At 44.1% G+C, this 14881-nt stretch overlaps 1 protein-coding gene across 16 annotated transcripts in view; it reads left to right on the top strand.

Annotated features, from left to right (window-relative positions):
• The window catches only part of CDC42BPA (CDC42 binding protein kinase alpha), a 322044-nt gene that overhangs the window by 99934 nt on the left and 207229 nt on the right, over positions 1-14881 (top strand). For all 16 annotated transcript variants that reach the window (XM_078441190.2, XM_078441187.2, XM_081791830.1 and 13 more), the window contains 2 exons: positions 4206-4289; positions 12522-12617. In XM_078441190.2, the coding sequence (XP_078297316.1) occupies positions 4206-4289; positions 12522-12617 (180 nt within the window). The remainder of the gene's footprint in view (positions 1-4205; positions 4290-12521; positions 12618-14881) is intronic.

The following is a 14881-nucleotide window of genomic DNA, read 5'->3' as shown; positions in this document are numbered from 1 at the left end:
ATTCAGTTTGAGGGAGCAGCCCGTGTCACTTTATGGGGGAGACTGCCTGAGACCCAGGGAATGAGGTCAGATGCCCTGGGTTGGGACCGGGCCAGGGGACCAGAATGTCTGGAGCAGAGTGAACCAGGGAGGGCATGTGAGATGTGGGAGGCGGAAGACGAGAATGTGTTGGCCTGAGGAGTTACGGCAGGTTGACGGTTACTTGGAGGGAGATGGGAAACCGTGGGGGGTCTTGGAGCAGAGGAGTGTCCCGATCTGAGCCACGTTGACGCAGGATCACTCTGACTGCTGGGCTGGGAAGACACCGTGGGGGTCAAGGGCAGAAGCGGAGAGGCCGGGTAGGACCGTCCGGGCAAGATGTGACGGCAGGTTGAACGGGATGGGCTGGAGGAGGTGCGGTGAACCCTGGACTTACTGAGTGCAGACTAGATCTGAGCCCCGCAGGGAAACTGGTGCTTGGCATATTGAAATTGTGTTTAGTATAGAGAGAGAAATCCCGTGTTGCGTGTTGCGGCTATGAGTGCAGAGACTTAAGCTGTGTTTAAGAGCTCATTCGTTTATGTATATTCGTCACTTAGTGATTTTTTCTGTAGTGTTTGCAGTTTTTCTGACAGTGGAGTGCTTTAAATATGAAGCCTTTGAAGAGACATCTTTGGTGTTTTTAAAAACTACATGTCTGTTCTGTGTTTAATTTATCATCTTCTAGGCCATACTAAATATAGTTTTTATTTATTTAGAAAAAATTTTTTTAAACGTTTATTCATTTTTGAGAGACAGAGCATGAGTGGGGGGAGGGGCAGAGAGAGGGCGACACAGAATCGGAAGCAGGCTCCAGGCTCTGAGCTGTCAGCACAGAGCCTGACGCCGGGCTCGAACCTACAAACTGCGAGATCACGACCTGAGCCGAAGTTGGACGCTTAACCGACGGAGCCACCCAGGCACCCCTTATGTTTATTCATTTTTGAGAGATGGGGGGAGAAGACAGAGTGGGAGCAGGGGAGGGGCAGAGAGAGAGAGGGAGACACAGAGTCCCAAGCAGGCTCCAGGCTCCGAGCTGTCAGCACAGAGCCCGACGCGGGGCTCGAACCCACCGACCGCGAGATCGTGACCTGAACTGAAGTCAGATGCTTCACCGACGGAGCCACCCAGGCGCCCCTGTTTATATTTTCAGTTGAGGCTATTTCTAGCTCTATTTCTGTGTGCCACCACGGATACAAAATTATTAGTAGCTGAAGAGGCTGGAGTTTCTTATTTCATAGTTAACATAAATAAGTTGGGATGTGTAATTGGGGTCGAGCAGACGGCGGTGAAGGCATTGGGCCGTGCAGTGCTTGGTGCGGTGCCTGACAGGGTAACGGCTGGCGCGTGTTGAACACTGAGTTGTAAGCAGTTTGTGCTTGTGTTATTTTCATCTTTACCGCAGTTCTAAAGGTGAGTACTCTTCGTACGTTGTACGTTAGTGCATTAGCTGTTACACGGATGAGAAAAGTGAAGTTCTGAAAGGTTATTTATGCGCCTAGAGTTACACAGCTAATGACAGAGCCAGGCCTCCAGCCCGGTGGTCTGCCCGCAGAGTGCGTCACGGCCGCCCTGAGCAGCCACCCGAGACGCTAGCTCAAGTGCCTGGTGGTCAGTGAATGCTAATTCCCCGCACAGCTCTGTGACCCACAGGCGGTGTTGGGTCCAGTGTTTTTTGGATTTGAGGACGGTAACTCAGTGCTTCTGCTCTGTTTCACCTGGGAGCCTGTTGGGGTTTGGACCAGCACCTCAAAAGCAGGGGCTTTCGTGTTTCTCCAGTGGAGCATGCTTGTCTTTATACTGAATGAGATCAAAGAACCAAAACCCAAAAACCTATAATCAGCCTGATGTCAGAACCTGCTGCCAGATGGCTTGTGAAAGTCTTTTGGCTTTAGAACTGCAGGTAGGGGGTTGTGGACCGGCCTCAGACTCTTAGGGGAGTAGCTGGCATTTAGAACATGCTCGGATACTACAGCGATTTCTCTTCCCAGTGATCACCAGAAACTTCTGTGCTCAAACACAGACCTGGTGAGACGCACGGAGCTAGGCAATCTGAGGAGGGGGAATCTTAAGTCTTTCTTTCTCTGATCAGAATAAGGACAGCTTAAGTGATAGGCAGGGTCCCTTCCCTGTCCTGAACGGAAGCGTGTCGAACTCAGCACTCCCGTCTTTCTGTCTGCACTCCCAGCACATAATTTGAATCTACCGAGCAGCTAAACTTGTTTCCAGCCTTTCAGAGGTTTGGGTGAAACAATATTTCAAGTTTCTCCTTGCTCTTTATTATAGTGTTCTTTATCCGCCCCCCCCCCATCTTTGTTGAGATATTATTGACATATAACATTGTGTATGTTTCAGGTGTACTAAGTAATGATTCAATACTTGTATATATTGCAAACTGATTACCACAGGATGGTTAATATCTCCTCCCATAATTACCTTTTGTTTTCTTGCCGTGAGAACATTTAAGATCTTTTAGCAATTTTCAAGTGTGTAGCACAATACTGTTAACTGTAGTCACCATGCTGTACGTCACGTGCCCAGAACGTATTCATCTTGTAACTGGAACTTTGTACCCTTGGACCAACACCTCCCCACCCCCAGCACCTGGCAACCCTCCTTCTCTTCTCTGTTTTCATGAGTTTGACTTTTCTTAGATTCCACATATAAATGAGATCACACGGTATTTGTTTTTCTGTGTCTGGCTTAGTTCACTTAGCATAATGCCCTCCAGGTTCATGGTTCATCTGAGTTGTCATAGAAGCAGGATTTCCTTCTTTTTTGTGGTTGAATAATATCCCATTGTATGTGTGTGCCACATTTTCTTCGTCTGTTCATCTGGCGGTGGACATTTAGATTGTTGCTGGGCCACGGACAGCCCCCTTTCTTTAAGCATGAACCCGTTGGGAGAACAGTTTCACTGACCCATCATTTCCGCAGATATGACCAGAAATGACTAAAGACTAAAGTGCTTGCACTTGAAATTGAGATATTCCTCTTCTTTCCTACCATTTTGATGGATGAAAAACTCTAATCACAAGATATCGTAACCATTTACGACAATTGCCAAGAAACGTTCTAGTTTGCATTGTGTAATGGCATCATACAGTGATTTTGGTTCTATGGTCATGTTACTTTTATTGCAGTCTAATCCAAATACAGATTTATGAAGTGCTCCTAATATGTACATTTGCTGTTGGGATTTTAAAATTTTGACACTTGAGTTTAAACCTATTCACTATCCTTGGAAACATCCCTTTGAACTAGTTGGAAGAGATGCTGTATATAGTTTGTTTTCTACTTCTGCGTATCAGGGTAGCGTTTATCTTCCTCTTCCCAGCCCCCAGTGACTGGAAGCCACCTAGGTCTTCACTTCCGTAGTTCAGGCTGAGCCCTAGCACACCCCCAGGGAGCTGGAAGGGCCCTTTGAAATTATCTAGTCAAAGGGAAGCAGAGAGGCAGAAACAGAAAGGTAATCAGTTTGTTGAGGCTTATTTATTTTTATTTGACAGCTTTTCGATCCGTAACTAAAATACAAAAAAATACAAAAATGTTTGTTCCTTTTATGGTTGGAAAGGAATGTGTGAAGTCTACAATTTGTAGAGCTGTTAGCCTTAATTGATCTTTAGGTGTGTGTGTGTGTGTGTGTGTGTGTGTGTGTGTGTGTGTGTGTGAGAGAGAGAGAGAGAGAGACAGACAGACAGACAGACAGACAGATGGAGGTGGGGGTAAGAATATGTGGTGTGAAAAATAATCTCATTTGCAGTTTACTTTATATCAATTGATTCCCACAAAACAGATTTGTGTTGGCAACACGATTCCATGCAGCATCGTGTTGGAATCTGGCATGCGGTATTTAACAAGCTCTAGTCATTCCAATGTTGCACATTTTGGTCAATTTCCTAGTGATAGTAGATGCTGAGTTTAAATTCTAGAGCAGAAAACTGGAAAAGGAGGATACGTAAACAATTAGTTGATATGGTGTTAAAAAATAACATTTGTTTGGCACATGTTGACTAATGTAACTTTTTCGACTGACAATACTGTTTGATTTAGGATCTTAGATTACGAACTGCATGGAAGTCATTGATAATTTTGGTATTTACTTTTTTACAGAGAGGAAAAAGGAAAATGGGTAACTGAAAAAAGTTGTATTTGTCATATTTTAAAAGTTGTCTTTCCTTTTCTAGGTTGCTGTAGTGAAACTAAAAAATGCAGATAAGGTATTTGCCATGAAAATATTGAATAAATGGGAAATGCTGAAAAGAGCTGAGGTAAGATTCTCATTATTGGAATGTTTAAATAATGTTTTAGAAATGATTTTAGAGACCTATAAAATTACAGAGACCAATAGATCTTTAAATCATTCAGTAACATTGTGTCTGTAGTAACATTATTTTTAAGATAACAAATTCAGCAATTTACAGTTGTGATATAGTGATGATAAAAGTTATAATTCGTATAATTTCATATCGTCTGAAAGCCAAATGGAAACCCTGTAATGTGGTGCTTAAATATTCATGTGAAAAGGGTGTTTGGAAACCAGTTTAAAACTTTTATGGGAAGAAATAATTATTGATTTCCAGCTTGATGTAACTTGTTTATATTCTGTATCATCTGTGTTCTGCTCAAAGCAGAGGTCAGCCCGAGCTTTGAGTGTGCCCTCTAAGACTTCTCGTTACTACCGATTACACAGTTAAATTTGTGTTTTTACATGATTAGAGGATGGTAGTGAAATCTGCTCTTGCAGCAACTGCTGGTGTTTCTGTGTTGGTCCTAGACATGAAGGAGAGATCGGCCGAAGTGAGGTTACAAATGTCTCATTGCTGGTGCGGTATGGTCAGAACTGATGTTACACGTAAATTTGGGGTGGGGTTCTGGAGGTGTCCTGCCGTGTTCGATCCTGGGTGGGGGGCTGGGTGGGGGGCCTCAGGGAAGCAGAACTTACTGGTGTGCAAGTATTTCAGTATTTGAACGTGTAGGAGGTTCATACTGCCGAGCAGGCTGAATATTAGTTCTGGAGGTTAGAGTTCTCTAACGAGAAACAGCGCTTAGAAATCTTCACCTACCAGGGGTGCCTGGGCAGCTCAGTCGGTTAAGCGTCCGACTTCCGCTCAGGTCATGATCTCATGGTCTGTGGGTTTGAGCCCCACATCGGGCTCTGTGCTGACAGCTCAGAGCCTGGAGCCTGCTTCCGATTCTGTGTCTCCCTCTCTCTCTGCCCCTCCCCCTCTCATGCTCTGTCTTGCTCTCAAAAACAAATAAAAAAAAAAAAAAAAAAAAAAAAAGAAAAGAAAAGGAATCTTTACCGACCAGTGCTTGAAGCAACCTGGAAAGCACCAAGCATACGGAGAAAAGCAAAAAAGGTTCCCTTGGTGGTAGATGGGACCGTTAGTGAAATACTTTGTCAGTTGTTTCCTTTGGGAAGTTTGAGAAATGTAACAAAACACGAAGAAGCCGCTAACAGTCACTTATATTCCACCACCTGGAATTAATCACTAACGTTCCGGGGAAGTTGTTGCTTTCAGTCTTATTTTCTATGTGTGTCCTGGGGGGTAAAAACACACACGCAAACTACAGAAGCGAAATACAGATACATTATTTGTAAAACAAACACTAGCGCGTTACAGATGGAGCTGAAGTCTTCTTTGACCGCGCCCCACCCCACGCAGCCCCTCTCCACGGGACAGTAACCGTTGAGAAAAGCATTTGGCGACGTTTGTGTCTCTTTCTGGCGCATGCGCCAGTGTCCGTTACGTTCAGTAACTTCGGTCTTTACTTTGGAATCTCCCTAACACCGAGTTGCCTTACTGTCGCTGGTTGGACTTTCCAGGTGGTGAACATGGAGATTGAATTAGGGCATTCTTCTGAGATGGGGACCGACGGGAGGGAAAGGGGGTGGAATGTTTTCGGGGAGAAGTCAGGCTGTCTGTGGAGCAGCAGCGGTCCCGCGGAGCCCCACGTGAGGCCAGAGGGCTGGCCTTTTCGTACCTGCCGTATTCGGTCACCAACTACGGGCCATCCCCGGAAGGACGTGGCCTCCGGACGGTAGAGTTTCTGCGGCCAAAGATGCTGGCGGCATTGCCAGCGGCTGGCGCTACAGGTCTTACCAATAAGAAATAGTAAAGAAGCGTGTTCTAATTGTTTCGTGGAAATCATAATTATAGTCAGTTCAGTGTTTTGGCGTTGGAGTTGTGAAAAACGGAGTTAAAGTCTGCACTCTTTTCTTCGAAGTTGGTGTGCCGGGGAGGAAGGTCACTGGGTTGCCTTTGACCACTGACTGGAAGAAGTGGCCCAGATCGAAGATAAAACAAGGAATAATTAGGAAGTAAATATAATTTTGTTGAATTAAGAAACGTTATGGGGCGCCTGGGTGGCTCAGTTGGTTGAGTGTCCGACTTAGGCTCAGTTCATGGTCTCGCAGTCTGTGAGTTCGAGCCCCATATCGGGCTCTGTGCTGATGGCTCAGAGCCTGGAGCCTGCTTCCGATTCTGTGTCTCCCTCTCTCTCTGCCCCTTCCCTGCTCGTGCTCTGTCTCTCTCTGTCTCAAAAATAAATAAAAACATTAAGAAAAAAATTAAAAAAAAAAAAAAAAAGAAACGTTAGTATATTTTCTTCCTGGGGCAAGATGGAATAAATGTATTTCTTCCTATCCCTCCCCTTAAGTACAGTCTTCAAGGCCTTGGACATTATATATAAAACAAATACAAGAAGACACTGGAAGGCAGAGAGAAGGAGGTGGACTGTGGGGCCTGAGGAACATCACTTACTCTGGGAAGTCAGTATTACTCAGATAGGAAAGCCAGACAGGGACTATACAAAGAAATTAAAGACCAAAATGCCTCATGAACATAGATAAAAATGTCTTTAGCAAAATGTCAGCAAATAGAATTCAGCTATATATAAAAAGACTTGTGCATATACCAATGACGGATGGTTTTACTTCAAGGATACAAGGCAGATTCAGTATTCTAAAGGAACTATTTGAAACTTGCATTAAAGAAATTCTACATTGAAATTTTTAAAAAAAATTTTTATTAAAAATTTTTTTTTAACATTTATTTATTTTTGAGAGACAGAGACAGAACATGAGCAGGGGAGGGGCAGAGAACGAGGGAGACACAGAATCCAAAGCAGACTCCAGGCTCCGAGCTGTCTGCACAGAGCCTGACGTGGGGCTCGAACTCATGAACCGTGAGATCATGACCTGAGCCAAAAGTCAGATGCTTAACTGACTGAGACACCCAGGCGCCCCTACACTGAAATTTTTAAAGAGAGATTCATTTTGAACTAGAGTGGAATTGTATTTCTGTGCTTGAATTATCAAGTCCTTTTTTAAACAAATGTTAAAAAAAAAAAAAAAACGCTGCTCTGACCACGACCTCTCCAGCTTTGGGAAACTGGGCCACTCATGATGCTTGATAATTTACAGTTGAGCAGCAACGTGTCTCGATTCTTAACCTGTGCATTGTTGATGTTTCAGACCAGTTTTTCAGGGGTGCCTGGGTGGCTCAGTAGTTGAGTGTCCGACTCTTGATTTCGGCTCAGGTCATGCATGATTCCAGGGTCGTGGGATCGAGCTCCACATTGGGCTCCGTGCCAAGCATGGAGCCTGCTTAAGATTTTCTCTCTCCCTCTGCCTCTGTCCCTGCTCGCATGCCTGCTTGCTGTCTCTGAAATGAAATGAAATGAAATGAAATGAAGTGAAACAAAGTAAGTTTTCAAAGATTTACCTCCAACCTACTGGCTGTATTTCTTTCCATTTAAGTTGCATAACAAATACGTAATTAGTGGGACATGCATTATTTGAAGGTCGTAGGACACCCTCTCTCTTTCTGGGCAGCTGAATAATTGCTAACATCTTATGTTCAGAGATCGCTGTCCCTGCTCATTCATCATCTACAGACTTTGTCAACAGTCCCTGAACTTCTTCCAATAAGTTCTGTAAATGTTACCTTCTCTTTACAGTTATTCAGTGCTTTATAGGAGGTGTCCTCACTCATTTCACTGGAAGGTGTGAAATAGTTGACAGAAATGCTCTCCATTGGAGTTAGTCCTTTCCAGGGTTTTGTCGTCTTGCTGATTACAGAAGATGATAATGATCTCTGTGTCATAGAGGAATAATGTATCTTGGTTGAACGGTGATGGTACCGGTTTATGCCACTTGCCTTATTATTTTTGTTACTGTTGTTATTCCTTTATTATTTTCATAACAACTGGTGCCAGTAATAGTGATATTCATGAATTGAGGCCATTGGATTTGATCTGCCTTATTTCCTGATCTGCCACCTACATTAAAAAAAAAAGTAAGCATGACAGAAAAGTAAAGAAGTAAAAAGTAAAGAAGTAAAAAAAGTAAGAAGTAAAAATATGAAAGGTCCCTTTTCCTTCTTCCAGTATCTAATCTTTCTATTCAAAGTAAACCATTATTAAGAGTTTCATATTTGTCCTTAATGGAACGTTTTATTATAATGGACTCATACTAAAAGACTGATTTTTCACATTGCTTTTATCATTTAATAATACATATGTTGGATTTTTCTATTTCCATATTTATACATTTATCTCAGCCTGTTAAATTGTCTCATTATACTAAATGGATATATTTTTTAGTAGTTTGATTTTTTTTTTTTTTTTAAACATTGATGGCCGGGGCACCTGGGTGGCTCACTTGGTTGGGCGTCCAACTTTGGCTTAGGTCATGACCTCATAGTTTGTGATTTCGAGCCCCGCGTCGGGCTCTGTGCTGACAGCTCGGAGCCCGGAGCCTGCTTCCGATTCTGTGTCTCCCTTTTTCTCTCTCCCCTCCCCTGCTCATGCTCTGTCTCTCTCTTCTCAAAAATAAATAAAAACATTAAAAAAACCACAAACATTGATGGCCATTTAGATTACGTCCACATTTTACTATCTTTCTACTCTCTTGAACTGTGCTGTAGTCAAAATCTTTATACGTATACCTCGGAATAGTGAGTTTAATCAAAGTGTGAATTCTCAGTAAGGTGGAATCAAATTATCAACACATTCAGTCATTTCAGCACATCTGACTACGTGCGGCTGGCAGAGAGAAGATTCAGAATGTGAGAAGACAGCGCATCAGAGCCACTCACCACACCTCAGAAGCACGTGCGGCGTAAATAAGAACGAGACGGGATCAGATGCTCATGGTCCGCCACGCTGCTGTTGGCTTCTGTGGTGCTTTAGTTTGTGTACTGAGGTTGTGAAGGGATTCAAGGATCGTTTTTACGTGGCGGGATTTTCATGTTGTGCAGACTAAAATTTATCCACTCCTCAGATTAAACTCCTCGGTAGCGGATCCCCGCCTATTTATGCGCGTGGAGTCCTTGTTAGAACTTCACGAAGCCTGAGGTAACGCATGCATCATGGTTTGGCTAATATTGCTTGAGAACAGGGCTTCTCCGCAGTGACTGTGACATTGGGGACCGGCTAATTCCTTGGGGCGTAAGCTGTCCTGTGCATTGTAGGATGCATAGCAGCATCCCCGGCCTCTTCCCGTGCGATTGTCCTAACCACCCCCACCCCACTTGTGACAGCTGAGGACAATGCGACCTACTGGGGCAAAAAAGGAGACTGTGTTTTACATCTAAACTCAGCATCTGAGTATCTTAGGACTAGTTTAATACCTAAATACTTACGGATGAAATCATATGGTATCTGAGATTTGCTTCAAAAAACGCTGTGTGTGTGTGTGTGTGTGTGTGTGTGTGTGTGTGTGTGTGTATGTACATGTGCACACACATGCATTTCCATGGAGGGAGGGTGGTCACAAGGGTGAGGGGGTAAAAGGGTGTGGATGGAACAATGACATAGTTGCTGACATTGGTCGATGAGTACATTGTGGGGAAGAGGTGGTTTTACTCTCTTCTCTTGTATGTGTTTGAAGTTCTGGGTCGTAGTTTATTTTATATTTTTAAAAATTGTTTTTTCAACGTTTTTTTTTTTTTTTTTTTTTTTTATTTATTTTTGGGACAGAGAGAGACAGAGCATGAACGGGGGAGGGGCAGAGAGAGAGGGAGACACAGAATCGGAAACAGGCTCCAGGCTCCGAGCCATCAGCCCAGAGCCTGACGCGGGGCTCAAACTCACGGACCGCGAGATCGTGACCTGGCTGAAGTCGGACGCTTAACCGAGGCGTCCCTAAAAATTGTTAGGGCGCCACCCAGGCGCCCCTAAAAATTGTTTTTTCATGGAACAGTTCAGAATAGATTAGAATATACTGAAGTTTCATCTGTTGACAAATAGTCTTTGGAGCGTGATTTGCTTTGGAGTCGCCTATCAAACGTGTTTTAGAATTTAGCTGGAATGTCTTTGAGATTCCGGAAAGCTGTCCTAACAAGATGGTCAGGAGAAAGGAGTCTTCTGGGCTCCGACAGTCCTTACCTCTGTCTCTCTCTCAGACTGTAATTGTAGGTCACGCAAATTCTGAAACAGAACTTAGCAGTGAGTGTGTCGGGTGGTTCTGTTTTCCCTCTAAAGTAAACCAGAGCATCGTGTAGACTTTAATAATCGAAGTGGTAGGTAAAACTGCCCATTTATTTGGTTTAATGATTTTTAAAATTTTCTCTGGTGCTATCTCACGCATGGCTTTGGAAGTTTTGTTTGAGCAAATAAAATTTTATGGAAATACATGGAAAGAATTAGGGTACTCGATTAGGTAATATTAATTGTTTTGTGTCTCATGGCTGCATTTATTTTTTGGGAAATCAGTAAGTAAGCACTTCCTCTAGGTGGAATACCGTGATGGTTTTTCAGTGTGCATGGCGTATGCAGCCAGGAAGGAGGTGTCTGCGTACTGGTTTGGAAAACTGTTTGGGTATATCATTACTTGAAAAAACAATAACTTGCAGAGCACCGTGGCCTGATTTGCGTAAAGAAAAGAAAAGGTAGGGGAGGTGAGGTACCACGTGAATGCTGCATGTGTTCACGTGCACACGTGTGTTCACACAGAGGGACACAGATTTTCTAAGAAGACACCGCACAGAGTTCTAGGCGGTGACCTCTGGACACGCGTGACACCGAAAGGGTGTGACTCAGCAGATTGACATTTTACTTTCAGCCTTCGGTTCTTTTTGAACTTTCTGGTGTGGTGGTTTTTTTAAAATTAAAACTAAAGATGATAGATTATCGGGGCACCTGGGTGGCTCAGTCGGTTAAACGTCCGACTTTAGCCCAGGTCATGATCCACGGTTTGTGGGTTCACGCCCCACGTCAGGCTCTGTGCTGACAGCTCGGAGCTTGGAGCCTGCTTCGGATTCTGTGTCTCCCTCTCTCTCTCTGCCCCTCCCCCACTCGTGCTCTCTCTCTCAAAAATAAACAAACATTATAGAATTATAATGTATCATATAAAACCACATAAAAACCATATAAAACCACATTTCTGAGGTTCTACCTTTATAATATTGGAAATACAGTCTCACAATAAGCTAAAACTTTTATAAATCAAAAAGGAAAAAACAGTCCGTCACAGGAAATGGACAAAGGGGAATGAAGAATTCAAAGAGAAAGTTTGGTTATCCAGTAAGCGTACGTAAAGCTGTTTATCTGTATGGGTAATCAGGAATACATTAATGAAAAGAGTGGTGCCATATGGATTTACACCCATTGTATTGACACATTTCAAAGCCTTTTAATGTCAAATGCAGTTGAGGATGTGGGGAATGGGGAGATTTCTACACCGGGGAAAGGGTAGTAATCAGCACAGACGTAGCGGAGAAAATTGGCTCCGTCTGGTAAAGTTGAAAATGCTTCTGGGTAGCATTTCGACCTCTAAGTGTATACCCTAGAGAGATTCTTGCACACTAGCACAAATATGTTCATTGCAACATCGTAATAACAAAATCGGAGGTAACTGTGTTTTCCTGGTTGGGGGTTTGCGTGAATAAATTCCGGAAGATTCAAACGACGGAATGTCACAGCCGTTGAAAGGAAAATAGCCATCATTGAACAAGAAGTAATTGAGTTGCAGAAGGAAAGATCAAATGATAACATTCATGGGAAATTTTCAAATGCAAAGCAATTCTGTTGATTTTGGACACGTACACGTGTGATCCAAGCATATGATGGGAAGAATATAACATATACTATGGATGAGTCATTTTATCAAGGGAGGAGGGCGGGGCAGGGTGAAAGGAGGAAGATTACCACTTATATTTTATGTCCTTAAAATTAAAAAGAAGTAAAGATGGCAAAATGTTACCGTTTATATTACCTAAATGGGCCGTGGTTGTGAAATGAATCTGTGCACTTTTCTGGTTGTTTGGAACTACAGCAGGAGTTTTCAAGAGAGAATGTTTTCAAGGTATCATTCCTGCTGCTCACTTTCTGAGGGTGCTTGACCTGTAGAAAAGTCCTGGAATATTGGATGTACTCCTTTTCCAGGACAGAAAGCATTAACAAACAGCTTAAGCAATTGTTTGTATAATACATTGCCTAGTTTTACGTGACGTGTCCTCTGATTAAAAAAGTGTTTGTTTTTTTTTCCTTTTCAGACAGCGTGTTTTCGTGAAGAAAGGGACGTGTTAGTGAATGGAGATAATAAATGGATTACAACCCTGCATTATGCTTTCCAGGATGACAATAACTTAGTAAGAACCACTTTTACATGTTTCAATATTCTTACTTAATTTTTATCAGCAGAATTTAGCATTATTTTCTTTTAAGCGTTATTTAAATGCAGTTATTATTTAGAATACCACTGAATTTCACAGCATGTAAATTGTCCCCCCCCCCCCCCCCCCCCCCGGGTAATTTGGTACCTTTCCACTGGAATCTTTTATGCTCTGTAATAGGCAAGTCGATACTAAATCCAGACATTTAAATTCTAGAAAAAGTGCTCAGGATTTTCTCTTTTCACGATTTTCCCAATATATTTGATCTGTAGTATTCTTTTTCTACTTGGAATTTTACACATTTTGCAAAGTGGCCACGTGCCACTTTAAGCGGAGCCGCATTTCACATCCGGGCTCATCTGCTTTTATATGGACATCCCGAACCACGTGGCAGAAGAGATTGGGAATGAGCTCGGAGGAAAACGGGAAGCTGAGAAGCACTGCTGAGTGAAGACTGAAGGAGATGATGGTGGCCGCACGCCCCCACGTATGACCCCTGGGCCTGCTGTTCCAGGCTCTTCGTTTCCTGGCCCCCGTTTTTGTCTCACGGTTTGTTTTTTTTTTTAGCACACGTGTTGAGTCCCTGCCGAGTGCCACGCACAACACTGGGGCCCGGGGTCTAAAAATTAGTACGAAGTCTTGTTCTCGTGACGGACATTTATGGGACGTGTGCCGTGTGCTAGGCACTGCCCTCTAGATCCCGGAGATTCAGTAGTAAGAGACAAAGGATCTCTTTTCTTACTGTTCCGGACGATCAGTCCAAAGCCAAGTAAGTAATATCCTCAGACTTAGCTGAGAAAGTGTAACATTCATTCCAGATGAAGAAAGTAGAACCTTCATTCCCAGGCGTGAAGTCAGTGAGGAGCCTTCAGAGACGAATGTCAATGAGCTAAACCCAGAAGGGAGAAGAGGCAGGGAGGGCGTGGTGAACACAAATGTGCAGGGTGGAGCGGCTTGATGGAGGGGACAGTAGGGGCGTGGGGAGGGGCAGAGACAGATGAGAGAGTCCCAGCACGTGGCACCTGACGTGTCACGGATAAGAAGTCAGCCACGTTTCTCAAATCGGTGGGGTATTTTGGTCTGCAACTCTTGTGTATTTTTAAAAATGGCATTGTGTCTGAGAGCCTGGACGACAGAAATGGAGCTGCCTCCATCGGTCTCTTAGCTCCTTCCTCCTGCCTTCCCCCGCCATCGCTCAGGCGTCTCTCACGGAGCCAGGCGTGAACACTGTGGTTTTAGGGCCGTGGAAAGTTTGTGGTAAGAGGGGACGAGGGGCGTCTGAGGAAGGGAGGAAGCCAGGGTGATCACAGTAGGGAAGGGGAGAGGGTGTACAGTGGGGCTTCGAGTGGAGAGCCAACTGGGGAGCTGGGACTTCAGTCTGATTTCAAGAGGGGCTTTAAAAGGGACAGTGTGAACGATTCCTCTTGTTCCACGGCCTGACTTGTGGGATTCAGTGCTTAGTAGTTGACGAATCGAGTTGGGAAACCTATTTGGGAAGGAGAAAGTAGAGGAGGGGGAGGGTGGTTAGTTTAATTTGCACATATTGGCTTTGAATTGTCGCGTGATCCATTTAGTGGATTAGACCTGTCAGTCAGGTGCTCCTGAGGGCCGCGAGCACTACGTATCTTGGGGTTCTTCCTCTTCTGGATCAGTTTTCAGTGAACTATGGCCTGCAGCTCAAATTTCGCCCCCTACTTACTTTTGTACAGCCTGCAAGCTAAGAATTGTTTTTACATTTTTAAATACTTGAAAAAAAGTCAAAAGAAGAATATTTTGTGACCCGTGAATGTTCCATAAAATTCACAATTCAGTGTCCATAAAGTTCTGTTGGAGCGCGGCCATGCCTGCCGATGTGTATGTTGTCAGTGGCTGCTTTTGCACTACAAGGGCAGAGGAGTTGGCCTCTTGCGACAGCGGCCGGCACGGTGACACACGGTGACACGTATGTACACGTGAGTCGCGATGCTTTGCACAGCTGCTCGGCAGCCTTCAAATCACAGTGACGGTTATAACTTGATAGCCTTTCCTCTTTTTTTTTAACGTCTGTTTATTTTTGAAAGAGTGAGGGAGACCGCGGAAGCAGGGGAGGGGCAGAGAGAGAGGGAGACACAGAATCTGAAGCAGGCTCCAGGCTCCGAGCTGTCAGCACAGAGCCCGGCGTGGGGCTCGAACCCACGAACCGTGAGATCATGACCCGAGCCGAAGTCGGACGCTTAACCAACCGAGCCCCCCGGGCGCCC

This window comes from Panthera onca, chromosome F1 (genome assembly GCF_046562875.1).
Source record: "Panthera onca isolate mPanOnc1 chromosome F1, mPanOnc1 haplotype 2, whole genome shotgun sequence".
NCBI classification, from domain to species: domain Eukaryota; kingdom Metazoa; phylum Chordata; class Mammalia; order Carnivora; family Felidae; genus Panthera; species Panthera onca.
The sequence above is the reverse complement of the archived record's forward strand: the minus strand, read 5'-3'. Positions and strand labels throughout refer to the sequence as shown.